This window comes from Labeo rohita, chromosome 5, assembly GCF_022985175.1.
Source record: "Labeo rohita strain BAU-BD-2019 chromosome 5, IGBB_LRoh.1.0, whole genome shotgun sequence".
Classification (NCBI taxonomy): domain Eukaryota; kingdom Metazoa; phylum Chordata; class Actinopteri; order Cypriniformes; family Cyprinidae; genus Labeo; species Labeo rohita.
In genome coordinates, this window is record NC_066873.1 from 18604367 (window position 1) to 18631786 (window position 27420).

At 36.4% G+C, this 27420-nt stretch overlaps 2 protein-coding genes across 2 annotated transcripts in view; one reads left to right on the forward strand and one right to left on the reverse strand.

The window, feature by feature from the left end:
* The window catches only part of iqgap2 (IQ motif containing GTPase activating protein 2), a 69249-nt gene that overhangs the window by 514 nt on the left and 41315 nt on the right, over positions 1 to 27420 (reverse strand). The window contains exons 15-36 of the mRNA XM_051109571.1: positions 26504 to 26667; positions 21800 to 21890; positions 21382 to 21549; positions 21123 to 21265; positions 20862 to 21032; positions 18427 to 18510; positions 18244 to 18315; positions 18086 to 18155; positions 17767 to 17975; positions 17334 to 17486; positions 15089 to 15252; positions 14662 to 14886; positions 13854 to 13994; positions 13461 to 13545; positions 12999 to 13231; positions 7372 to 7504; positions 5812 to 5914; positions 5438 to 5579; positions 2370 to 2457; positions 2053 to 2265; positions 1633 to 1793; positions 762 to 905 (exon numbers count right to left, since the gene is read on the reverse strand). Coding sequence (XP_050965528.1) covers positions 762 to 905; positions 1633 to 1793; positions 2053 to 2265; positions 2370 to 2457; positions 5438 to 5579; positions 5812 to 5914; positions 7372 to 7504; positions 12999 to 13231; positions 13461 to 13545; positions 13854 to 13994; positions 14662 to 14886; positions 15089 to 15252; positions 17334 to 17486; positions 17767 to 17975; positions 18086 to 18155; positions 18244 to 18315; positions 18427 to 18510; positions 20862 to 21032; positions 21123 to 21265; positions 21382 to 21549; positions 21800 to 21890; positions 26504 to 26667 — 3157 coding nt within the window. The remainder of the gene's footprint in view (positions 1 to 761; positions 906 to 1632; positions 1794 to 2052; positions 2266 to 2369; positions 2458 to 5437; positions 5580 to 5811; positions 5915 to 7371; positions 7505 to 12998; positions 13232 to 13460; positions 13546 to 13853; positions 13995 to 14661; positions 14887 to 15088; positions 15253 to 17333; positions 17487 to 17766; positions 17976 to 18085; positions 18156 to 18243; positions 18316 to 18426; positions 18511 to 20861; positions 21033 to 21122; positions 21266 to 21381; positions 21550 to 21799; positions 21891 to 26503; positions 26668 to 27420) is intronic.
* On the forward strand, positions 23836 to 26510 carry f2rl2 (coagulation factor II (thrombin) receptor-like 2). The gene is made up of 2 exons (XM_051109572.1): positions 23836 to 24019; positions 25190 to 26510. The coding sequence occupies exons 1-2, from the start codon at positions 23956 to 23958 to the stop codon at positions 26224 to 26226; spliced, it is 1101 nt and encodes a 366-aa protein (XP_050965529.1). The 5' UTR covers positions 23836 to 23955; the 3' UTR covers positions 26227 to 26510.

Sequence of the window (27420 nt, forward strand, 5' to 3'; positions counted from 1 at the left end):
ATAAATTAAATGACTAAAATCACTGAGCACTAACAGATCGAATTTGAATATTCTTTTAATCTGCCTTAAAGGGACAGTCCACCCAAAAATGAAAATTTTGTCTTTAACTACACACCCTTGTGTCATTCCAAACCCATAAGAACTTAAAAAAAAAAAAAAATTAAGATGAGCTTTCTAACCCTGCATAGACAGCAACGCAACTGACATGTTCAAGCTAAAAAGTAGAAAGGACATCAATAAAATAATAAGGTTGACATCAGTGGTTCAACCTCAGTGTTATGAAGCTATGAGAATACTTTTTATGTGCAAAGAAAACAAAAATAATGAGTTTATTCATACATTTACGGATGAAGCATTGTCACATGGACTATTTTAATGATGTCCTTACTACCTTTCTGGGCCTTAAATGTGGTAGTTGCGTTGCTGTCTATGCAGGGTCCCAAAGCTCTCGGATTTTATCAAAAATATCTTAATTTGTGTCCGAAGATGAATGAAGCTCTTACAGGTTTGTAATGACATGAGTGTGAGTAATTAATGACAGAATTTTCATATTTGGGTCAACTATCCTTTTAAAAGATTACAAAATAGTTGCCTGAACTCCCCTTTGGACTGAAGAGCAGAACAGGATGGATAACCTTAGATTTTAGGAAGGTCAGCTTAGATATTACGTGATTGATTAAGGCAAAATGTGAAGTTATTATCAATAAAAATATTTATTAGCAATGGAATGATAAGAAATATTGTAAGGAGGAAGAACATACTGATTAGTCTGGAGGCCTTCAATCTCCAGAATGACTCCTTTCTCATGCAGTTTGGCAGCTGTGTATTTCAGAGATGAGGCCTTGGATTTCTTACTGCCCTTCACCTCTTCCTTTTTGTCCAGTTTAATAGACCTTCGTGAATTCCTGTGATGGAACAACCATTAATGAAATATTATACATCCTATAGGAAATCTGCTGTAACACAATTATTAAACAGATCATTATCATATTTGACCCTGGACCACAAAACCAGTTATAAGGATCAATTTTTGAAAATTCAGATTTAAATAAGCTTTCCATTGATGTACGGTTTGTTATGATAGGACAATATGTGGCCGAGACACAACTATTTGAAATCTGAAATATGAGGGTGCAAAAAAATGTAAATATTGAGAAAATCACCTTTAAAGTTTTTAGCAATGCATATTACTAATCAAAAATTAAGTTTTGATATATTTGTGGTAGGAAAATACAAAATATCTTCATGGAACATGATCTTCATATAATCTTAATGATTTTTGGCATAAAAAAAAAAATGTCCATTTTGACCCATGCAATGTATTGTTTACTACTGCTACAAATATACCAGTGCTACTTAAAACTGGTTTTGTTGTGTAGGGTCACATATTAAATATACTATTTTGACTTTTGAAATATACTATTTTTACAAACTGAATTTTGTATTTTTAATGTATTGCTTCAATATAGTATTAATTATTTGCTAATCAAATTGCAGACTTATCTATTTCAAAAATGAATTTCTTTATTTGTTACTTTATTAATTTATAGATAAGTGTAATCCCAAGTGATTATTTAGAGGTACATATGGCCCACATAATTCTACAAGAAGCTTGCACATATCTCCACTCACTTTCTATTGAGGTTATCCAGGCAGGTTTTGATGTATGTGTCATAGTAGTTGATCTGTTCCTGATAGAAAGCCGCCTTTGAGTTGAGCGCGGACAGAGTCTGCTGTAACTTCACCAACTCTGCTTTCCTCCTCTGTCTGTAGCGCCGCTGGTATCGAATGTCCTGCCAAATAAAACATTTTTGTTATTACAAATATTAAAAACACAGTCATGAACTAACAGAAAGTGTTTATGGTAGCCTGCAGTCCTAAAGGGACAAGGTCATGGTATGATTTAATACAGAAGCCTAACTCTGCAATAAGCTGAGTCAAGTGCATAGCAATCATTATAACTTTTACATCTATATGCAACTGCTTTTCAATGAGCCCCAACCTCTTTTTTAATAGCTCCTACACCCTTGTTTGAAGTCATAGAGCCCTGACCTTGGAAATGTCATTGATGATTTCCTGGTACTTGTGTTTTGAGCTGACCAGACCGGCCTGTTCCAGGGTTCTCAGGTTCCTGAGGATCTTCCTCTTCTTTTGCTCCAGAGGCAGTTGGCGGTCCTCCAGCATGGCCTGGCTGCTCTTCAACCCCTCTGGAGTCTGAGAGTCCTGGACCACCTGTCGCTCCACTATCTTAGCGTGTTCTGCCTCCTACAGAACCAGAGAGAGGGTTTAGACGAATCGATTGAACTTCATTTGAATCTATTGGAAGACTGACCTCTTTTCAGTCTTGTTGAGTCAAAAGCCTACTATACCTGTGCAGCAGAGGCAGGAGTTTCTAGGATATCAGTGAGTGTTTCCCCTGGTTGAATTCTCACAACATCCACTATCAGCTTCTTTGTTCTGCAAAGTGACAGGCAAACAAAGAAGAGGATGTACTTGTCAGGCATATCAGAGTGTCTTGTGTCTTGTGCGTTGTCTCATCTGGTGAAATACGGGGTCACACTGTCCAGCAGAAAATGAAATGCATGTCTACTTCACGGACACTCGTGATAGAGATTTGCTAAAGACTGGGATATGTGACCCTGGACCATAAAACCAGTCATAAGTATATATATAGCAACAACCAGCAATACATTTTGCAATACATAGCAAAAATCATTAGGATATTAAGTGAAGACCATGTTCCATGAAGATATTTAGTAAATTTCCTACCATAAATATATCAAAACTTATTTTTTGATTAGAAATATGCATCGCTAAGAACTTCATTTGGTCAACTTTAAAGGCGATTTTCTCAATATTTTGATTTTTTTGCACCCTCAGATTACAGATATTCAAATAGTTGTATCGCGACCAAATATTGTCCTATCATAACAAACCGTACATCAATGGAAAGCTTATTTATTCAGCTTTAATATGCCCTTATGACTGGTTTTGTGGTCCAGGCCAGGATCACACATGCTGGTGACAACAAAACTTACAAATGTCCAAACTGAATTTAACTGAATTTATGCTTGAAATGATTTTAAAAACCTTTTAATCTTTTCTTCTACCTAGCATAAGAGTGTCAGGATTTTAATAAAACCATGTCGGTGCCAATAGCCACGTGGTTAGCGTGTCACCATATAGTGGCATTGCGCTGTGGGCGTCCCGAGTTCGAATCCCGTCTTGTGGACCTTTCCCAATCCCACCTCCTTCTTCCTCTCCCACTTTGCTTTCTGTCTAACTACACTGTCTTTCTAAATAAAGGCATAAAAATGCCAAATAAATAAATGTAAGGGTTCTTTTGTTTGTTAAATACAGTCAGTCAGCAGGGTTCAATGTTGTTTTGGACTCAAATTACATTATTTTTATTCCATGGACTTTCTTCAAACTATCTTCTTACAGTATATGTCCCACAGAAGAAAGAAAGGAATTCATGCAGGTTTGAAACAACATTAGGGGGGAGTAAATGATGATGCAATGTTTATTTTCGAGTGTCGAGTTTGTCCAAAGTTTTGTCTGGTAGTGTAAGCTTATCAAAAGTGCCTCTAAGGAAATGCAGACCAATTTGTGGTTTATCTCTGTTAGATCATGTCTCCGCGCCAGAGATATCAGATCTAGCCCAGGATGCCAGAACCTGTCTGAATTCCAGAACCTATTCGATCTGGTAACAGAACAACTAGTCAGCAAAGTTGTCTGATACTCCAAATCCATTAACAGCAAGTCTTGTCTGGTACCAAAACCTAAAGTCTTAACCTAAAGTCTCAGCCAAGAAGTTGACTGAGGACAGCCAAAAAAGAGCAGAAACAGGAAACGAAATAATGATAAAAAAGATGAAGAGTTTAAAAGCAGACTTCATTAGTCATCACTGTTATCATAGCATAAGAAAGCGAAACAACACAAATGTGTGGTCGCTCTCTTGAAGAAGCCTTAGATCCTTCACTTCACACTGAACATAAACAAACCGGCTGGTTACAGTAACTGATGTTCATACGGTCTGTAAACAAAACATCATACGCGTCTGGGTCACTGGGGCTTTTGGTCACAGATGCTGGGGATTTTTTTGTCTGTGTGGAAATGGAGCAGGGTGTAAACATATAGACAATGTGCTGTGACGTCATTGTTCCTGCTTCCTTCCCAAAGAAAGACTAGAAGGCTAGCGGTTAGCACACAAGTTTAACGGAAGGACAGTACGGGTCAGCAAATGACAGACAACAAATGTTTCCTTAGAGTATTACATAAAAAGAATGTGATGACCTCCATCCTTAAGCCCTGTCAACACCATACGACCAAAATTGTGCCTTTTTTGGAAAAGCAATTAGTACTATGAAAGCCTGTTTCCACCACTGAATAAAAAATAGAAAAATGTTATTTCGCAATTCGGACTTTTTTCCTCAGAACTGTGAGATATAAACTTGAAATTGGTAGTTATGAAGTCAGAACTGTGAGATAAAAACAAGCAATTCTGAGAATGAAGTCAGAATTGCGAGATGTAAACTAAACTCTGACTTTTATTCTCAGAATTGTGTGATATAAAATGGCAAGATAAAAATTCAGGCTTTTTTTCTCGTAAATGTGAGTTTGTATCTTTATAAAGTTATAAAGTCCAATTCTGAGGGAAAAAAAGACTGATTTGTTCTCAGAATTTTACATTTATTTCTCACAATTCTGACTCCACAACTCGCAGTTGCATGTTATAAAGACAAAAATATAAAAATAAAAAAATAAAAAAAATAGTCACAATTGTTCTTCCTGTAAGAGCCAGTCAGAATACTTTATTTCTCAGAATTGCAACTTTATTTCTCAGAATTGCGAGTTTATAACATGCAAGTGCGAGTTTGTCACACAATTCTGAGAAAAAGTCAGAATTCCGAGTTCATATTTCACAATTATGACTTAATAACTCGCAATTATGAGTTTATACCACACAATTTTGACTTTGTTTCTCAGAACATTAAGTTTATATCTCACAATTCTGTGAAAAAAAAGTCACAATTACCTTTTATATTTTTTTATTCATTGGCGGAAACAGGCTTCCATAGGAAAAACAGCAACAACAAATATCTGGCATTGATGGCATGCAAATGTTCGATAACCAGCCATTCATTCAGATTAAAAAGTTGATCACATTGAATTTTTGCATTGAACTTTTGTCTTAGTATGAAGAAGTCTTTACTCAACAATGCTAATTATGCAAAGCCAGTCAAAAAGGCCAATTTTAGAAGTGGAAAAGATAAAACTGGTCACCAAACCATTTCCTCTCATGGGATACAAGAGATACGGAGACAGGAAATAAGGACAGTGATGAAAAGTTGAGTGTGTGCAGAGAGATATTTGTATGTTAGAACATTTTACATATTAAGCCTGTTGAAGAAGTGGTGATTACTTGCTCACTTACTTCATCATTAGTCCTTTAATGTCTTTGTCATCTCCATCCAGTAGCTCAAACTTGTTGGTGAGGGTAAGGGAGATCTCTGTTTTGGCCAGCTGGCTCAGTGAGTTCTCCTTGTTGGGCTCATTTGCATCCACAGCTCCTTCACCTGGATGTCAGAGTTTCACATTCATTTGACAGCGGTTTCTGTTTATCACTGTGTCATTTATTTTTTATTTGCTGTCAGTGAGGGCATATTCATCTGGACTCTTTTGCCAAAGGTAACACACTTGCAAAAAAGTCTTCACTTCATCTAGGTGGATAATACTAGTGGTGTTTGAAAGCTGTTTTCAATGAATGCAATGCACAAAATTATGTGTTTGTATTTGTTCTAATTTTACCAAGCAGCGTCTCAACGTCAGGAACTTCCCCTAAGTCCTTCAAGAGTTCATGCAGAAGATCACTTTGATCTGGGGCAATAGCTTCCTTATGTTCCAACACCAACTAGAAAAGAAAAAAAGAGCCAATTTAAGTATTTCAGCCACAGCTAGTCTGTACAGACTAACAAAACACCCAACACACTCAATGCATTAAGAGCCGGGGGTGAAAACTTTTTGAATTTGAAGATCAGGGTAAATTTAACTTATTTTGTCTTCTGGGAAAGATGTATGTATCCTTTGTAGCTTCTGAAGGGCAGTACTAAATAAAAAAATATGATATTTAGGCAAAATAAAAAAAAAACGTACACGTCTGCATTGTGTTCAAAAGTTTACACCCCCGACACTTAAAGCATCTTTTTTCCTTCTGAAGCATCAATAAGCGTTTGAACCTTCTGTAATAGTGGCATATGAGTCCCTCAGTAGTCCTCAGTGTGAAAAGATGGATCTTAAAATCATACAGTCATTGCTGAAAAGGGTTTAAATACACAAAAATGCTGAAAAACCAAAGAATTTGTGGGACCTGAAGGATTTAGTAAAGGTCATGGGTTCGATTCCCAGGCAAAACATGAAAAACAATGTATGTCTTACAGTGCAAATGAAGTCACTTTGAATAAAAATGTAAAGTAAAATGTAAACTTAATAGATCTGGGATTCTCAGATGTCTCCTGTCTTCAAAATCTTTTTAAAAATCTGCAACAACTAAAAGGATGAGGTTTCCAATATATTTCATTGTTCTAAAATTTGGCAGAAAAAAACAGAACAACGCACAACATTAGGAGTCAATACACAGGTGGATTAAGGGGAATATATGGACAACAATTTCCTCCATGTACAGAATCTCTCATTCAATATAATATACATTTTAGCCACACAGCTTAAAATGGACATCACATCTGTTTGCCTTTGTGCTGCACAATGAGAAACACACAGAAATGTCACTGCTTTCCAACAAAAGGAATGCAGGGGCTTGGCCGAGAGGGGTGAAGTATGAAGGCTCCATTTATTATGTCTACACAGGTCATGATGTCACTTTCTCACACATATGGATCAAGTTAAGCTGCTCGTCACAGTAGACTCATAGTTCTAAATGACTCATTGATGCCAAATGAAACCTAATCACAATGAGCTGCAGGTCTAAAAAGCAGCATTTGACTTCACATTCCAGATCACGTCCCAACAATAAATGCTGAAAACACACGATGCGTCTAAACAGGACTCTCGTTTATATGAACAGCCCAAAAATAAGATAAAAGACTTCCACTGAAGTCGGCACAAAATGAAAATGTCCCCTATCTATTTCCTAAATGCATATTATAGATCTCACTGTGAATGACCTTGTAATGTTTAATCTAATATTCCACTGAAAATGACAATCTTCTCTCTGGTGACCTACGCAGGTCTTCTCCAAAACCTTGTCCCTGCAAGCTCATGTTCATCTGCCCCACTTTTTAATCGCAACTTTAAAAAAAAGTACAAGATTTGTAGTGAATTCTCAGTTGTATGTTAAGTTGCATGTCTTACAGAGTGTGTGTTGATAATCTCCTCAATAGAGATGTAGATGACAGGTTTGCTGAGTGTCACCATATCAGAGTACTCGTCCACGTTAAACTTCTCCTCAGGAGCTGGAACGTCACAAGCTGCCTGAAAGAAGCCCCTGGAAAAAAAAAAAAGTTATCGGCATTTTCCCTAATCCATGCAGAAGTAAGGGTATGGGTGACACTTCCAGTTCATTAGCTGTTATAGGGAAATACAGGAAAAATAAGAGAGAATGCTGAGAAAACTGTTTGCGCTACAAACCAAAGTGATCATAATTAAGATAATACATTATGGTAACACAAACCAAGCAAAACGACGCGGATGAGATCGATTAAATCTGCAGACTGCTTTGTAATTTTTGGGGAAAATCTGTGGGTTTCTTTAGAATTTATATAACGATGGTCAAATGTGTAGCCGAAAACATGATGGAATTAAATATTTAATACACAAACACGCAGGAGACATGGGAGTGAGGAATTTGGTAAGTATCAGCTGTTCAAATTTTGAGAAATCTGTTGAGCTTTCTAGTTTTGTGCAAGAAACAATAAAAAAAAACAATAAAAAACAAGATCAAAACAAATGTATAATGCCAGGCAGGCTTGAATGAGAACGCCACATGCTAAACCGCAATAATTCAGCTCTAGTGTAAACTTCCAGATCTATCGCAGACGTGTCATCAGGCAGAGCTGCTGAGAATCTGAGGAAAAGAAAAGCAGCAGGGAGTTTCCAGTAAGCATGACTCACCAGCATGGGAATGAGGGGTTTGGGCGAAAGGTCATTTAGCACTTCCAGCCTCCCCCCACACACACACACTTATGTCTAAAGTGGCAACACATGTCCCTCCTCTCTGCTGATGCCTTACTTTCACACAAAAACACTTCCTCACCTTTCACCTCCATTTTCATATATCCTCAGCCTGTCCTGACCCTCATATCTGTGATTGTTTCAAATCTTTTGTTCTACTCATCAGTTTCTGCATAAAATATTCAAGTTTAGAAATTTATAAAGAAATTAGTAATAGTTTGAAAGAATAATTATTATAATGAGAGAGTAGCACCTTCTTCTTTTTTAAGTTATATTTATGGGCTTTTTCCACCTTTATTGTAAGAGGACAGTGGAGATCTGACAGGAAAGCATTAAGGGGAGAGAGGGGAGCAGGGTCGGCAAAGGAACTCGAGGCGGGATTCAAACTCGGTCGCCGTGAGCGCAATTGTGCTATATGTCATCGCACTAACCACAAGGCTATGGGTGCCGGCAAGACAGCAGCATCTTCTGTTTCAAGTTATTTTATTACATCACACATTCATGACACCATTGATAAACAACAACTGCCTCGCACTTTCAGCACCTATACATCCCTATATGGACTGCTCTACAGAATTGGTGCGAACTGCTGTTCCACAACCAAAAAACACATTTAAAAAGCATTTTAGTATTCAAACCTTAGATGTTTAATAAGATCCTTCTATTATCAATTGAATCCCACAATAATATTTAAAATATCAGTAAGCTTAATATATATAAAATCACCATTTAGTGGGTACTTGCAATGGGGAGGTGGCTGTCCAGAACACTAACCCCTAAATTTCAACTTAAGTTCAAAATATTCATTTTATATTTTCTTTGTAAATTACGAAACTTTATGTAATAAAACGTGCGTTTTGTTTTGGTCCATTGGCTGAGACAGATTTTTACTACACCCCTACATTTATGATCAGGAAATATTTGTGTCACTCTCTCTCATAGCTACGTGGTGAGTAGATAAGCCCCATCATTTTGAGCTAAATGTGTTCAAAAGTATGAAAAATCTGCGTGTAACTTTAAAGAACGTCACTACCGAACAACCTTTTTCTGAGTTATTCCATAACATTTAGTTTTTCTGTGTGTACAACTGTTCAGAACTGTGCTAGCTAACCATGTGCTGATTAGCATCTTTGAGCTAGCTTCAAAAATATCTAAAACTGTCACTACCGAAACGTGACATCTTTGTTTTTTGTGTTATTCCATTAAGCTGTCACTACCATATCAGTCACGACCGAAACATGTCATCATTTATTCAGTAGTTACAAAAGGAAACAAATAATCCTTTGTTTGGTAGAAATAAACAAATTTTTACTGTTAAAATTTATACTGTTTAATTTATACTATTATGCAAATATTTAGTATTTTAGTATGTTTTAGCAGTGTTTTACTATGTGGGTTAAAATTCTGTAATGTGATGTGGTCACTACCAAAACATTACTGTCACCATGGGCGACATTAGGGGGGGGGCAGTTGCCCCACCAGATGGTTAGTCATCCCAGTTGTCAGCCACACTGCAATTGGAGCTGTCATAGGGAGGCACTAGACGGTGCTAAATACCCTCAAACGAAAGCAAAAGCAACTGAAGTTCTGGCAAAATAGCCAGACTCATCGTGTAGTTTAGAGAGCTTGATTATAACACAACTTGTGAGATCTATAACCTATAACACCTATAACAACTTGTGAGATCGCGATGAACTGAGAGTGATGCTTTTAAGTTGTTTTAAGTTTGCGCACTTTCTATGTTATAATCCATTCAGAATTTGTATGAAATGTTCATTTTATACGGTGCAATGTTTCGGGATGACATATGCATATTTATACTGGATTCGTTCTTCGCCCGGCCCTTGTCCGACAGCTTATCAGAATTCTCGGCCCGAGCCCGTCTTTTTTCCCCCTTCTCCCAAAACAGCTTATACTGTTAAAATAGCTATTAAAATAGTTAAGTTTTGTATGCAATGGCAAATTGATTATATTTCCTTTTTATCCAGTTAATTTAAACGTTTTGAAGCATTTTTTTGTTTGTAAGTTTTTGTTTTTAAAGTAACGACAAAGCGGCCAGCGGAAGACCTTTGCCTTCTCAAATCATCACAACTTGCCTAAAATAAAATATCTATAGATATAAAACAGTTAAAAGTATAAAACAATGTTAGTTTAAACATTAAACCTAGATAACCTGTGTGCTATTAGGTGCATATCCAAATCATTTGTGCGGAGAGTGGAAGCTGAAGCCGCATTGCAGAACATGGAGGCGCCAGCGCGATCACTTGCATTTTTTTTTTTTTTTTTACAGTGGAAACCATTTTAAATATTTTGACATGTTTGCTGATAAAAGTAAGAATGATACATCATTCCAAACTGTAAAGGGTCTACTTTTATTTGTGTGTACTCACAATATCAATAAAACATTGCAAACGGTGCTTCTTGAAAACAAACATGACGCGCTTTCTGTCAGAAGCGCTTCACAAAAATTAACCGAAACTCAGCGAACACAGCTGCTGCTGCTGATGGAGACACTAAACGGTGTACATGGTGGATGTCTAAAATATAAAAATAAGAAGCCTGCCCTGCGTCTGAACTATGACGTATGGGTGTAAAAAAATCGGGGCCCGCCGGGCTCAGGCTGCAATGCAGGGCTCTACCGGGACATATCAACCAGTAGCCTAATTTCATTGCCAGTAACAGACAGTAAAGTTCAGGAATGAATAGTATGCGATTTATGACAAAATAGTCCCACAACTGATCGTTCATTTTTTTCTTAACGTGTTTCACCTTTAGTAACAATGAATCAAAACGGATACATTTTAAGTGACACGTGAAAAAGACACGGAAAATCAGAAAAGCAGCGTGCACATTTGGTTAAAAATGAAAGGCTGTCAACTGACACTTAAAACGGGAAGCATCGCCAGATTCAAGAGTCAAAAGCTTGTCCACAGTTTAGTAAATGTTGGCAACCTCTTTAAGTTATTCTTTACTGCGCTGTATTGCTTTGGTCAGTTGCAATACAGTAGGGCATTGTTTTAATGCTTATCCGAAAAAGAATTTTTCTTTTGCTTTTTTCCCACCCATTTTTTTCTTGCCCCCACTGACTCAAGAGTCAAATGTCGCCCATGATTGTCAATACCGAAAATGTGCTGTAATGGGATGTTTTGTCAAAAATAAAGTATGCTGAAATATCAAGTAAGATGTTATAATAGTTTTTGGTTCAATGTATATTCAAACGAACAAATTCTTAAGTTTGAAATCAGTATGATCAACTTTTTGCCTATTACAAAGAAAAACTGCATTCAAAATAAAAAAAAATCTCATAAATCACACTTGAAATATTGTTAAAATTGAAATTGTTATTAATTTACCTCTGACGGCTTCTAAAATAGAAAAAAATATTTACAAGGAAGAAGTAAGCAAATTCTTAATAGGTATAATCTTTAATATAAATATAATCTTTCTTATTAAATTATATATTACTGTTTCGGTAGAGACAAATTTGGGGAGAGGACAAATATTACAAAACTTTCTGGAAATGCAACATACGAATTAAAGGAGAAGTCCAAAACAAAGATTCACATATAATGTACTCACCCCCTTGTCATCCAAGATGTTCATGTCTTTCTTTCTTCAGTCATAAAGGAATTGTGTTTTTTGAGGAAAACATTTCTGCATTTTTTCTCTATATAATGGACTGATATGGTGACCCGATTTTGAACTTCCAAAAGACAGATTAAATGCGACTTCAATGATCCCAAATGTGCTTGTAAACGATCCCAGCTGAGGAAGAAGGATCTTATCTAGTGAAACGATCGGTTTTTTATAAAAATAATACAATTTATATACTTTTTAATGTCAAACGCTCGTGTTGTCTTACTCTGCCTGGACTGCTTTTTTCCAGTTCATGACAGTTAGTGTATGTCGAAAAACTCCCATCTCATGTTCTCCCTCAACTTCAGAATGATATACATCACTGTTTTTTTTTTTTTAAGGCTGTTTGATCTTCTTTGCATGTTCACTTTGCAAAGACTGGGTTGGTACTTCTGCAATGATGTAGAATGATTTAGAAATGCTTTTTGAAGTTCAACCAGAATACACAGAGTTCAGGGACTGACATTAAAAAGGAATTTGACATTAAAAAGTATTTAAATTGTATTTTTAAAATGAAAATAACCGATCGTTTCGCTAGATAAGACCCTTCTACAACTGCATTTGGGATCGTTTGAAGTCGCATTTAAACTGCATTTTGGAAGTTCATAGCAGTCCATTATATGGAGAAAAATGCTGAAATGTTTTCCTCAAAAAACATAATTTCTTTATGACTGAAGAAAGAAAGACATGAACATCTTGACAAGGGGGTGAGTACATTACATGTGAATCTTTGTTTTGGAAGTGGACTTCTCCTTTAACTGCACAATTACTAGAAATGTACAATTTGCATACATAAAAAATGTCTACACACAAAAACAGTTTCCAACTTTGAATTTGAACAAATTCTGTAGAATGACCCATATAAGAACTTGACTAGTACTGAACTTCACTGTGGGAAACAGGCGCTTCTCACTCTAGAGTACGGATTTCCAGAAGTCTATATTTTGTAAATTGGAAAAGGCTAAATGAGTATATTGTGCTTTGGCTACAGCAGGTAGTTCTGGTGTGGATAAACAACAATGTATTTTACCTCTGCATCCTATCTTCATAGATTTTGTCATATCTGAGACACTTGCCAAACTAAAAGAAAACCAAATTGTTCCTGCTCCTCCTCATGAAATGAAACCTTAAAATAAAGGCCTGATTATTTCAGGGACCTTTGTTCTCCTCACCTGAACCTTTGGTAGGTCTGGGAGATGTAGCTGTTCATGGGAGTGAGGTGGTCGCTCTCGTCCTCAAACAGCTTGTTGGCGGCAGCATGCTGTAGCATCTTAGCCACTGACGCCAGGTTCCTCCTCTGCTCCGAATGCACTTGCCCTCCGGCCGTCATGTCAATAATGTCAAAGCCATCTGGAGCCACAATAGCAGGATTCATGTAACGGTAATAGAGCAGAGTCCCAACAATCTGTGGGAAGAAGATGGCACTATTCAGACAGCACTTATTTCATCTAAACCAATACTTTTCTGGATTTTTAAGATATTGAATCTTTAAGCAGTTGTGGTTTGACATGTCAAACAAGTACAGCTATATTCCAAGTATAAAAAGAGCTTTGCAGACAGGCCAAGTGAATGCTCAGTTTAAAAGAAACATTCGTATGGATACAGGGGTACCACTAAAATTTTGAACATCTGACCTTTAATAATTCATCCTCTGTGGCATCAGGGAATTTCTCATGAAGCGTGTCCTTTAGAACTTTAGCAATATATCTCATGCCGTAACTGCATGCAAAAGAAAACAGATCAAATGATGCAAAATAAAACTTACATATCAGCAGCTGCAAAAAGAATGAGATGACTTTAATGCATGAGCAAAATATTACACAATGCTAGGTCCTTAAAAATCTATCTTGTATCTCTATATTTTCAACTGTGCTGCCCCCTGGTGACACCGTAAGGCAATACTGTAAAAAGCACTCCTTCATATTGCAAGAGGCATATCTGACAAACCTAGCAAGTGATATAAAAAAGAACTGCATGAATCAGAACTGAAAATCTGCATGAAAAGCTATGATGCTCTTAATTCTTACGGGATTGAGTCCAGCGATGACATGATAGAGCTGAGCACTTTGTCTGTGACGGTCCGGAGCACCTGATTGGAGGATTCCAGTTTAGTCCTCACCTCCTCATGTGCCAGAGCCTGCTCCGGTGTGACCTCATATGGCAGCTTACTACAAATAAAGTTCAACAACAGTAGCACAAGTAAATAAAAAAAGTCAAGTAAAATACTAAAGACAGAAAGATGGGGTCAGTATAAGATATAGAATTATTTAGTGTATGTGGAAGAAGTCCCTTAGCTGCATTTATTCGATAAAACATACAGTAAAAACAATAATATTGTGAATATTATTATTATTTAAGAGTGTCTTCTATTTTAATTTCTTTTAAAATGTATTTTTTTTCCTGTGATGACAAAGCTGAATTTTCAGCATCATTACTCCAGTCTACAGTGTCACATGATCCTTCAGAAATTATTTTAATATGCTAATCTGATGTTTAAGAAACATTTCTTCTCATTATCATTGTTGACAACAGTTGTGCTGCTTAATATTTTCATGATTTCCCCCTCCCCAGGATTCTTTGACGAATTGAAAGTTCAAAAGAAATACATTGTAAAAGGCTTTACTGTCACTTTTGATACCTTTCATGCATCTTTATTACATAAAAGCATTCATTTCCTTCAAATATTTCCTTTACAAATTTTTTAATTGTATGAAAAATGTAAATACGCTAACAAAAATGGAGGAAAATGGATGTAAAGAAGTCTAAATGAAAGTGTATTTAATATATGTAGAAGATGAGAAAATATGCAAATGGCTGGTGTGTGCGTGTTTGAACCTGGCTTCTCCTGTTGCGGTCTCTAGCTGATTAACCCAGGCCTTGTAGATGTCTACAGGGTTAGTGTTGATGCCCAGGTTCTTGTCCTCAATGATCTCTTTCACCACAGGTCCTAGTAGCTGTCTGAGAGCGTTCTGTCCACGAGCACCACGGTAAAAGCTCAAAACCATCTTTATGACTGTAGGGTTCCCCGTCACTATTTCCTGGATGTGATCCACCTTAGATCTGCCAGAGATGACAGCACACTGATATTTTCCAGACTGTATGTTATAAAGCACAACTATACATATACTGTTTCACAGACATTTGATTCACGTTTGATGCAGAAATGATTAATTCAGAGATGTTTTACTCTCTTAAAAATAGTGTCTTTACATGCTCGAGCTAATAAACAGTATCTCTAAAATATCTCTAAGATAAATCTTACTTGATCTCTTCTCGCAAGGCTGACTCAAAAAGCTTGAGCAGCAAGTATTCCTCCCGCTGGTTTGAAGCATAGTTATACAACGTGAAAATCACAGTGTCCATGAACTTGGTGGATTTGTTCTGGGGCATCTGGAAGATTAGCTTGGCCAGGTATGAGGGATTAGTCTGTTAAATCAAGAAAACAAATTGATTAAAACATAACTGAAAGGATTTAGAGTATTTAAAAGTTTTGTAAATTATACAAATTATATGTATGTATGTATATATATATATATATATACACATGCACACATACAGAGTTGAGGTCAAAAGTTTCCATACACCTTGCAGAATCTGCAAAATGTTAATTATTTTGCCAAAATAAGTGGGATCACACAAAATGCATGGTATTTTTTATTTAGTACTGACTTGAATAACATATTTCACATAAAAGACATTTACATATAGTCCACAAGAGAAAATAACAGTTTTTTTAAAACAGAATTTATAAAAATGACCCCATTCAAGTTTGCATACACTTGATTCTTAATACTGTTGTTACCTGAATGATCCACAGTTGTGGTGTTTTTGTTTTTTTGAGCGATAGTTGTTTATGAGTCCCTTGTTTGTCCTGAACAGTCAAAGGAGAAGTTCACCTTCAGAACAAAAATTTACAGATAATTCACTCATCCCCTTGTCATCCAAGATGTTCACTTCTTATTTTCTTCAGTCAATAAGAAATGATGTTTCTTGAGAAAAACATTTCAGGAAATATCTCCATATAATAGACTTCAATGGTGCCCCAAGTTTGAACTTCCAAAATGTAGTTTAAATGCACCTTCAAATGGCTCTAAATGATCCCAGCCGAGGAAGAAGGGTCTTATCTAGTGAAACGATCAGTCATTTTTTAAACAAATTGACAATTTATATACATTTATATACTTTTTAACCTCAAACACTTGTCTTGCCTATTCTCTGTAATGCACATGCGTGTAATCTGGGTCAGTACAGTTAGGGTATGTCGAAAAACTCCTATCTCGTTTTCTGGCTCAACCAGCTATGTAGGATGATTTTGAAGTTGAAGAAGGAAACAAGATGGGAGATTTTCCAACATACCCTAACTTTATTGAGCCGGATTACACACACTACACATGTGCATTGCAGAGAATAGACAAGATGAGCATTTGATGGTAAAAAGTATATCAATTGTCAAAAATGGCAGATCGTTTCACTAGATAAGACCCTTCTTCCTTGGCTGGGATCATTTATAGCCATTTTTAAGCTGCATTTTTGAAGTTCAAACTTGGGGGCACCATTGAAGTCCACTATATGGAGATAAATCCTGAAATGTTTTCCTCAAGAAACATAATTTCTTTACCACTGAAGAAAGAAAGACATGAACATCCTGGATGACAAAGGGGTGAGTAAATTATCTGTAATTTTTTGTTCTGGAAGTGAACTTCTCCTTTAAATTGCCCGCTGTTTTTCAGAAAAATCCGAAAAGATCAGGGTAAATTTAACTTATTTTGTCTTTTGGGAAACATGTAGGGCCAGTACTAAATGGAAAAAAAAATAGGATGTTTAGGCAAAATAAGTAAATGTACACATTTTCATTCTGGAGCATCAGTGAGCATTTGAACCTTCTGTAATAGTTGCATATGAGTCTCTCAGTTGTCCTCAGTGTGAAAAGACGGATCTCAAAATGACACAGTGCATTGTTAGAAAGGGTTCAAGTACACAAAAAATGCTGAAAAACCAAAGAATTTGTGGGACCTGAAGCATTTTTCTAAACAAAAGTGGGCAGTTTAACTCTTCAGGACAAACAAAGGACTCATGAACAACTATCACTAAAAAAACAGCTGTGGATCATTCAGGTAACAACACAGTATTAAGAATCAAGTGTATGCAAACTATTAAACAGGGTAATTTTTATAAATTCAACTATTATCTTCTCTTGTAAACTACATGTAAATGTCTTTTATGTAAAATATCTTATTCAGGTCAGTACTGAATAAACAATAACATGCATTTTTTGGTGAAATAATTAACATTTTGCAAATTCTACAAGGTGTATGGGCACTTTTGACCTCAACTGTATGTATATATGTAATGTAGAAATGCTGTTTATTTATACATTTATGTAGCAAATTAACAAATATGCTTTTAATTGGAATATGCCATTAAAGCAGCATTTATAACTCAGCATTTCAATATATTTCTTAAATGATTTAAAATGACTAATTTTGTGCCAAAGTTCTTTATCTCACTTGAAGAAGGTAGAAGAGATGCTGATAGGCCTCTAGTTTCTTCCTCTTCTCTTTGCTAAGGCCCTTGATGCCTTGCTTTTCCCCCATGGCCAGATCTTCTTTGCTCATTTTGTTCTTTTTGCTCTTCATCTTTTTGCTGTGTGACACCACATCCTACCAGAAAAGACAACATAGCAATAGTTGGAAAAATCAGAATGGGTCAATGGGTCATACTCGACTGGTTTGGACATCTGTTGCTGTCTCTACTCTCATGAGACTCCTAAGAAAACAAATATGGTGTTGTTGGTGTTGTTTTTTTTCTCTTAGTGATGTGTGTTTACTTTACAGTAGCATTTTTCATCATTGGAAAACAGAAACCCAAGCACATCAAAAAGATTAAGCTTTATAGACCACTTGATCGCATGAAAGCACTGAAAGCAAAACTGTATCTAACCTGTAGTGTGATCCTGTTTTTTACTAACAGGCCAATTTTAATATCCATCAAATTCAGATCCTTTTCCATTTGCTGATTAGCACGAATCTTGGTGACCACTTCCTCTCTGAGCCGTGTCACTTCCTGTTCCTCCTGTAAATCGAGGCTACTTTGTTCCAGCAAATGTACAAATTTACGGACCACTGCGAGAGGGGGGTGCTTAGAACCGGCTGTTTGAAAAACAGAAAACACAATCGTCTTTACCTTACAAAGCCATCGACTAACTATGCAAGTAAATGCAAACTAATAAAATAAATACAATATAATGTTTTTGACTTACTCAGGGTTCTGTAGTCAACTCTTGCTTTGTTAGCCTTAAGGTAAGCTTGAATCTTCACTATTTCTTTCTCCTGAGCAAGACACACAGAATATACCATTTTCATGAGTATAAGTGATGAAGATGCTGCTTGCTCACATCAGTGCTTGTGCGTGACTTACATGGTCTCTAAAGTACTGCAGTCTCTTTGTGTAGCTTTGTTTAGCTTTCCACATCTTCACAAATGACTGTAACTAAATTATAGAGGAAACATGTTTTCATACTTTGAACACTGCACTTCAAAGGAACAAAGTAAAAAATAATGAAATACTGTAATAGAAAAGCATCAGCGATAGGTCTGTTACCTTAATCACACTGCTCACACTGTCTTTGAAGGTCTTTAGTTTGTCCTTATAGACTTTTCTCTGTTTGTAGCCCTTCCAGGATGCCTGTAATCATAAACCAATGTGAAATAGACCACATGACAAGATTTTTATTTTTATTTTTATGCTACACAATTAAAAAATTTTGAGTCTTAGAGCTTTCAAATTATATACAGTGTCTTGCAAAAGTATTCATACTCATGCACCTTATGGTAAACAGCTTTATATTACTTTTTTACCACATTAATTTACACTCCATACACCATAATGACAAATCACAAAACAGATTTGTGACAACTTTGCAAATTTATTAAAAATAAAACACCAAACACATTGCATAAGTATACCCTTAACTCAGTACATAGTTGAAACTCCTTTACAGCCTCAAGTATTTTTGGGTATGATGCAACAAGCTTTGCACATCTGCATTTGCCAATTATCTGCCATTCACTGCCTCACCTCTTCACCTCTCAAGCTCTGTCAGCTTGGATGGGGCTGGCAGACGTTTTCAGGTTTCTCCAGAAATATTTGATTGTGTTCAAGCCGAGACTCTGGCTGAGCCACTCAAGTTTTCATGTGAGAGGACTGAGTTTGGCCAATCTGCCACAAAAAGACCAAATTGGTGGAGTGTTGCAGTGATGTTTGTCCTTATGTAGGCTTCTCCTATCTCCACATATGATCATGGAGCTCAACCATCAGATTCCTTCTCTATCGATTGCTCAGTTTGGCTAGGAGGCCAGCCAGGGATCCCACACCTTGGTTAACTTCAAATTTAAGGACTTTTCAAGGACTTTCCAGGTCCAATACCTAATTCAAGTACTTAATGTGGGGACACATTTCACTTGAGATCAAGTTTACATCGTGTTACCTTGAAAGATACATTGTTACAGTTTTCATGTGTCAAACACAACTATGAAAAAAGAGAGATCTGAAATTCTATTTGTCATATTTCTGAAACAACTGAAGAATAATTGGCTCTGCACCTGGCCAGGTGATGGTCCTTTGGTTCTCTGGCAGGCCATTCTTTGTAATCTTAATTATTATAATTAAAAAGCCCCCAAAGTAGCGCAATGACCACGATCCATATCAAAACAAAAAATATTTCATTTCCATACCTAAAAATGTATATTTTACAGTCACCTTTGTGCAGATTGATCATAAACACAGCTAAAAAACTTCCTACCAATGGCCATCACAAAACTTAACATCTTGCACAGTTTTATCACAGGTAGAAGGCAAAATGTTTCAATATAAGCAATTCAGTCAAATGTAATTTATGCAATATTGCGAGCATTTAACCTACGGGAGAAAATCAACCATTCTCAACAGTTTCAAATCAGCCAAATTCTGTGCAAAAAATGCGGATTTGGCAACCCTGCATCCAACACAAGCTGCAGGAATCAGATTTAGCTGGGTCAAGACAAGAGGAGAGATGAATGACAAATCACGCTTGAGGATTTGCTGCTCAGCAGATAATGCGCTCATATCTGATCTTGTAAGATGTGCTCCCTTTTTGGACATTTTGGGCGATTTAGAAATCCCGGCCAAACACACTTTTTTTTTAGGTCCCAAAAAGAGGACATGTCTGGGGAAAAAAGGATGTATGGTCACTCTAACTAACGTAAATCAAGCAAGCTAGTATGCATAGGCCACAAAGTGTTGGTGAAATAACAATTTCTTGCACAAAATAAAGCACTTTCAAAGAAAAATTCAATTTGAAAAAATTTCTTCAGATTCACAAACTTTCAAGGATTTCAACGACCCGTGGGAACCCTGGCCAGCTCTAGAAAGAGTCCAGGTTGTTTCAAGCTTCTTCCATTAAGGAGGTGGAGACTACATGCTTCTGTGAGCCTTCAATGCAGCATTTTTTTTTTTTTTCTAAATCTTCCCCAGATGTGTGGCTTCATGCAATCCTGTCTCTGAGCTCCACCTCAGGGCTTGACTTTTGCTCTGATATGCATTTTCAGCTGTTAGACCTTTCATTAATATGTGTGTGCCTTTCCAAATCATGCTCATTTAAATGAATTTGCCACAGGTTAATTTTAAATTCCACCTGTCCCAGATAAGGGTATGAATACTTATGCAATGGAATAATTTAAGTTTTTATTTTTAATAAATGTGCAAAGATGTTAAAAACCTGTTTTTTGCTTTGCTATGGTGTATGGAGTGTAGATTAATGTGGGAAAAAAGTCATTTAAATCAGTTTAACATAAGGCAGCAACATAAACGTGAAAAAAATTAAGGGTTATGAATACTTTCGCAATGCACTGTATACCTTCTCTTAAATAAGAACTTGAGTTAATGGTAGTAATAACATGCAGTAAAATGTAAATTACAACAAATAACAAGGCTGTTAGTGGCCTGCTATGCAAGTAACCAGGTTAAGTATCAATACTTTACATTAAAGAGTAAAGCACCTGCAGTTTGATGACGCTCGGCTCTTGTTTGTGCAGGTACTCCAACCTGTCATTATGTGCTCGCCTCACCAGGTATCCACGAATCAGGGCCTGCAGCTGGATGATGAGCGGCTCACTGGCCAACCACAGCTGCTCTCTGTTATACTCTGCTGTTACACTGCTCAAAACACTCTAGTTGAGGGAAAAGAAAACATGAACAGAGCTTACATACTTTAATTCAACAGTAAAAACTGTAAATTTATATTTGTGCTGAAGACAAACCTGAATATCTTCTTTGGTGAGCTGTGAACTGTCATGGACAAAATGATCTGGCTCAACCCATGTCCCTTCGTTGCTTTCAATGTTGTAGAAGTAGTCATATTTATCCTTGATCTTGTGTTTTACCCATGAAGTGCCACTGGTTCCTACAGAAAAATAAATTTAAAGCACAGTGATTGCTATTCTTAATAATTAAGTTACATATTTTTGAAATCAAATGAATCAGTAAATGTTTTAGATTATATAGACGTGAGACAGTTACCTTGTTCTGTTTGAGTGCTCTGTAAGTCAGAGAGCTGGCTTTGGTAGACATGAGCACATTCAGGCAGCACCGCTCGAAGACCTGCATCAGGACGCTGCAGAGCCGCTAGTGTGGCTTTAGCATCTCCCTCAGATACTGCCCTGTTAATATCTGCTACTGCCTCAGCCACTAAAATATCACACACATAAGCATAGTAAGTGTATAATATACAAAAATGTTTACATATTTTATGGTGTTTTACTGTAGTGTGTAAGTATTGTAAAACTGAGTTTAAATATCAAACTCAGACGTGAAAGGTCATAGGCCATTATGTGGATCACATGTATTAATCAACATCCTTTATAGGGATATATATAAGAAATTAATAGACTGAGAAGAAAATCTCATCAAACAGCTTCCACGCAGCTTACATACTTACATTTGAGTGCGTCCTCCTGGTTCCGGTTGGCAGTGTGCACGGCCTCCTGGATCTGGTCCAACCACAGCACAGCAGATTCATCTCCAGAGCTCTGTTACAACACAACACACAGTCAGCACATACCACATACAAACAAGTGTATCTGAACACCACCGTCACAGGGTTAACTAATCATCTGCTACCACAAACCAATTCACTCCAAATGTAAACAACTGAATCAACTAAAGTAAAGATGGGAGACATTCTGTGTTTTTTTACACAGCAGTCATATAAATATCATCTCAATACATGATGTCATATGTTAAAGGAGAACTCCACTTCCAGAACAACAATTTACAAATAATTTGCTCACCCCCTCGTCATCCGAGATGTTCATGCCTTTCTGTCTTCTCTCATGAAGAAATTATGGTTTTTGAGGAAAGCATTTCAGGATTTTTCTCCATTTTATGGACTTCACTGGTGCCCCGTTTTTTAACGTACAAAATGTAGTTTAAATGCAGATTCAAAGGACTCTAAATGATCCCAGCCGAGGAAGAAGGGTCTTATCTAGCAAAACGATCGTTAATTTTTTTCAGAAAATAAAAATGTTATACTTTTTAAACACAAAAGCTTGTGTAGTACTAGCTCTGGGATGCGTGTCCACGACACTACGTACTATTGAATCATGTCCAAACGTCACGCGAAACTACAGACCCAGTGTTTACAAAGTGAACGCGCAAAGACTAAGGAAGTGCAAGTAAGTCAAACGCTGTTTACAAACAAAAAGGTACAACGATGTCAGACGATTCTGAAGTTGCAGGAGAAAATAAGATGGAGATTCTTGCCATTCTCTACCTTTTTGAGCCGGAGTACACAGACGATGTGTACTTAGACGTGATTTGTAGCGTAGTGGACGCACATCCCAGAGCCTGTGCTACACAAGCTTTTGTGCATAAAAAGCATACAAATTTTTATTTTTCGAAAAAAATGAACTATTGTTTCGCTAGATAAGACCCTTCTTCCTCGGCTGGGATCGTTTAGAGCCCTTTGAAGCTGCATTTAAACTACATTTTGGAAGTTCAAAATCGGGGCACCAATGAAGTCCATTATATGGAGAAAACTCCTACAATGCTTTCCTCAAAAACCATAATTTCTTTACGACTGAAGACAGAAAGACATGAACATTTTGGATGACAAGGGGGTGAGTAAATTATTTGTAAATTGTTGTTCTGGAAGTGGACTTCTCCTAAAGAAGGGTAAAGGTTTGTTAAAGGGATAGTTCATTCCATTCACTGCCATTATAAAGTCTGTAAGAGCCAGGACATTTTTTAATATAACTCTGATTGTATTCGTCTGAAATAAGAAAGTCATATACATCTAGGACAGCTTGAGGGTGGGTAAATGATGGGGTAGTTTTCATTTTTGGGTGAACTATCCCTTTTAACTAAACATTTAAAATAATATACAGAATGAACACTAAATAAAACACTAACGCTGACTTGCTTTCCTTTATGAGATATGCTACAGTATTTCGTCTATTACTTTTTTCTACTTTGGAAACATTCCCACAGTAACATTTAGTTCAAGTGTCTTCAAGTAGTTCATGGGACGTTGTTAAATCGGGTGATCAGGTTGCAAGGCCATACTGTCTTTTGCATATTGAAATAACAATAAAAAGGAAAAGGTAGGAACCCACAACTGCTGTGAAAAACTAAAGATGAATCATTTATCAAAACTGATATTCTAAAAGACAAAAATAAATACCATTCTCTTTATCTGAAGAGATAAGATCTGAAGAAAGGAAGAAAGAAAGAAAGAAATTACAGGAACACATTTATCCAAAATTGTGGCCAGAGTCATTTCCAAAATACCATTTAAACTTCTTCTATGCAATTTACACACTATTTATGAACAAATGTTTATAAATAGCTTGCTTCATGAACTGGATCTAAAGGAAGTCTGTCGTCATGTAACATTTCCTGACATGCCTGAAACATGAGCACTGAGCAATTCTGACTCCAGACTCCCTAAGCCCTTGACAGGAAACCAGTGACACATCACACCCTTCGAAGTAAAATTCTAACTAGACAGTTATTTGTCTAGAGACTGATTCTCAAAAGAGTCACTTGTAGTTCATGTCTAGCTTGAAGAACAATAACTAGAAAAACCCTTCAAACATGTGGAAATTTTTTATGCTGCTGTTATTACCCTTAATGTTTGCGGAATCATTTCAAGACTCAGGTAAGACAACAAATTTTCTCTTTTAGTTAAAGATGAACAGGTGATTTCTATGTGGTAGAGATGTGAACTTGGATTTTTGTGACAAAGAAAATTTTACTTGTCTCTTTCAGTAGGAGCTATTGTCACGGTCTATAACACTTTTACTAAACGTCACTAAATCAACATTTTTAATCACCTAAAACTAATTATTCTCTAAATACAATGTGTCTGAATTTAGCAACGTAATGATGGTGAGTTAATGAGAATTTTGGGTAATTATACATCGCTGAAAGAACAACGAATAGAGTCAGAGACAGAACGTCAGAGATCAGAGACGGAACTAAAATAAATTAAATGTAGTAAGTAAATATAATGTTACATGATTAAAAATGTAACACTTTAAATGAATTATTAAGCTTAAAAATGTTTGTCAATCTGGAACATCTGTGCCTATAATATTAAAAACTGAAAAATTTCAGATGGTTTTAATACCTTATGTCACCTCAAATTTTAAATTTAATTCAGTGTTTTCCAGATAGTTCTAGCTAATAAAAGAACAAAAATTCAGTGCCTTGCGAAAGTATTCATACTCCTTAATTTTTAATTTTTTAATTTTTGTTGTTGCTTCCTTGTTTTAAACTGCTTTAAATGACTTTTTTCCACATTAATCTACACTCCACACACCATAATGGCAAAGCAAAAAACAGGTTTTTAACATATTTGCAAATGTATTAAAAATTAAAAACTAAATAGTGAGCTAAATACTCAGCTAAATACTGAGTTAGGGGTATGAATACTTATCAATTTATGAAGTTGTGACAATTCTGTTTTTGCTTTGTCATTATGGTGCATGGAGTGTAGATTGATGTGGAAAAAAGCATTTAAAACATTTTAACCTAAGGCAGCAACATACAACCTGAAAAAAATGAAGGGGTATAAATATTTTTGCAAGGCACTGTATGTATTTAGCATTAAATGTGCAGTGTTATTATTGTTAATCTTATATTTGAGTACACAAATTGACTACATCTGTCTGTTATTATTGTCCTTTCTAATAATTTCTGTTGAATTATATTCACTTCAATTTAAATGTAACCATATTTTTAGTATCAAGCTGTGTGAAATATTATTTACTGTAAGAACACACTTTATATCAGTCCTTTAACACTGTGCTTTCTAACATTTTTCCAGCATCAAATTATTCCCAAATCGAAACAATTAGGCCAAAAACGTTTCCTGGAACAACAGTGCTTAACAGCTCACAGTTAATCAACTCATCCATCCTGGAGCCTGTGATAAACGTCAGTGCTGACGTCATCAATCACACCACTGGAATTGTCAGCACTAGGATCATTCCGTCGGCGTACATCGTAGCCATCCTCATCGGGATCCCCTCTAATGTCTTTGTATTAGCCTGCCTTAGCAGAAGAAAGAGTCTTTCCAGCTGTATCCAGTATTTTAGCCTAGCAGTTTCAGACCTTCTCTTGCTAATTTCTCTCACACTCAGAGTCCACTATCACCTCAATAACAATAACTGGATCTTTGGAGAGGTCGCCTGCAAGGTGGTGACTGCCTGTTTTTATGGGAACATCTACTGCTCCATCCATTCCCATATGTGTATTAGCGTGATGCGCTACCTTGCGGTGGTCCACCCGTTTCTCTACAGGACAATATCTAAAACGTCCTATGCGAGTTTATCCTATGCGACTAGTTTATCCATTTGGATTGTTTTCGCTATTGCGATGACACCTGAGTTTCTGGTTCAGCAAAGCTACCGTGTTCTTGGGGAAGAGCTGGTGACGTGTCATGATATCCATCCCTATGAAAAAGCTTTCAACCAAGCTTTGATTCCTTACAGACTGAGTCTCATCTGCCTAGGATTCATCCTGCCATCGCTCGTCATCGCATTTGTTTACGGATCCATTATCTACCATCTAAATCGCTCCAGCAGTGACTGGAAACACTACATGTGGGCAAGCACGTTGGTGTTTGGGATCTTTTTAGTGTGCTTTGCACCATGTAATGCACTTCTTTTTGCACACTATGTAAAGCTGTACACTCAGCAGCAGTATGATTTGTATTCTTACTACAGAGTAGCCGTATGTCTGTGTTCTTTCCACAGCTGTCTTGACCCCTTCCTCTCATATCTCCTCACAAAGACTTCAACTTCCAGAGTCAAGTTTAGATCCTTTAGCTCTAAAGATTCAAACGTTTTGTCCATGAGCTGAGTCGTTTATAACGCCAGGATGTTTTTGTTGTGGATTGCAAGGGGGGGCTTCCTTATCTAAAGAATGTTATGGTTAGACTTCCCACTTTTTACTTTAGAAGAGGCTCCTGATTTTGTACAGAAGTGAAATAAGTTGGACATTCAAAGCTGAACACAAAATCTGAAAGTTGAGTGTTGAGTAAAAACTGTTCAAGAAATCTGTATAAGAAAATGCATGTGAAATAAGAGATGTAACCTCTTAGACATTTAATTGGTTCAGCAATGTTATTCTGTTTAACCTTGCAGATGAGATCTTTGGTGGTCAGCAGTACATCGTGATAGTGTTTGGCGTTGGCTGGATTGACTCCCTGTAGTTTAGCTGTAGGGAGTAGGAGGGCGGCGAGTGTCTTCTCTGAATCACCAGAATTTAGGGCTTCGTTGATCTCAGCGATAGCAATGACTCCTACACAGGGAACATGGGAAATACGTGTGCTCAACACAAATTGACAAAAACGTCCTAAATGTGTTGTTTACAGTCAAACTGAAAATATTCAGACACCAGATATAATTTGGGATATTTTTTTACTGGTGGGTGCAGGACACCATAGTTTATTTATGTGAGTGAGGATAGCAAAATAAAATAAACTCTGACATTTTATATCCAAAAAGTCTTCATACAGTGGACTACCAGTAAAACTTGGGATCGAAAATTTGATTTCACACTTTGGCCTGACCATGTTTTTTTACATAGCTTTCTATTGAAGTTATCTGACATTATCAAGATGAATTTGTTCTAACACAGTTTTATTCTGAGTTCTTGTTATATTTTATTACCATTTTCTAACTATTTTCTAAACTGTAGTGAATAAACAGTGATAATGTGAGCAATGTTGAAAGTTTCTGGATAAATTCTGTATATTTACAAACATGTTGTTTCAAAATGATTATGTATTTCAAAATGATAATTTATTATATTATAATTGAATGTTGATGAAAATCCAAATGTTTACTTGTGATAATCTTTAAATGTTAAATAAAACTGTTTTGTGAGACAATGCACTGGTTAATGTTCATTTCATACACATTATGGAGAAATTTGAAAATCACAGAGACTTTTTTGTGGTAGAATTTAATAATCTTCAAACTTTAGACCATTTATGAAACATATTGTTACTAAGAAGGCCATCTAGCCTGCTATGGACACTATATTTCGTTT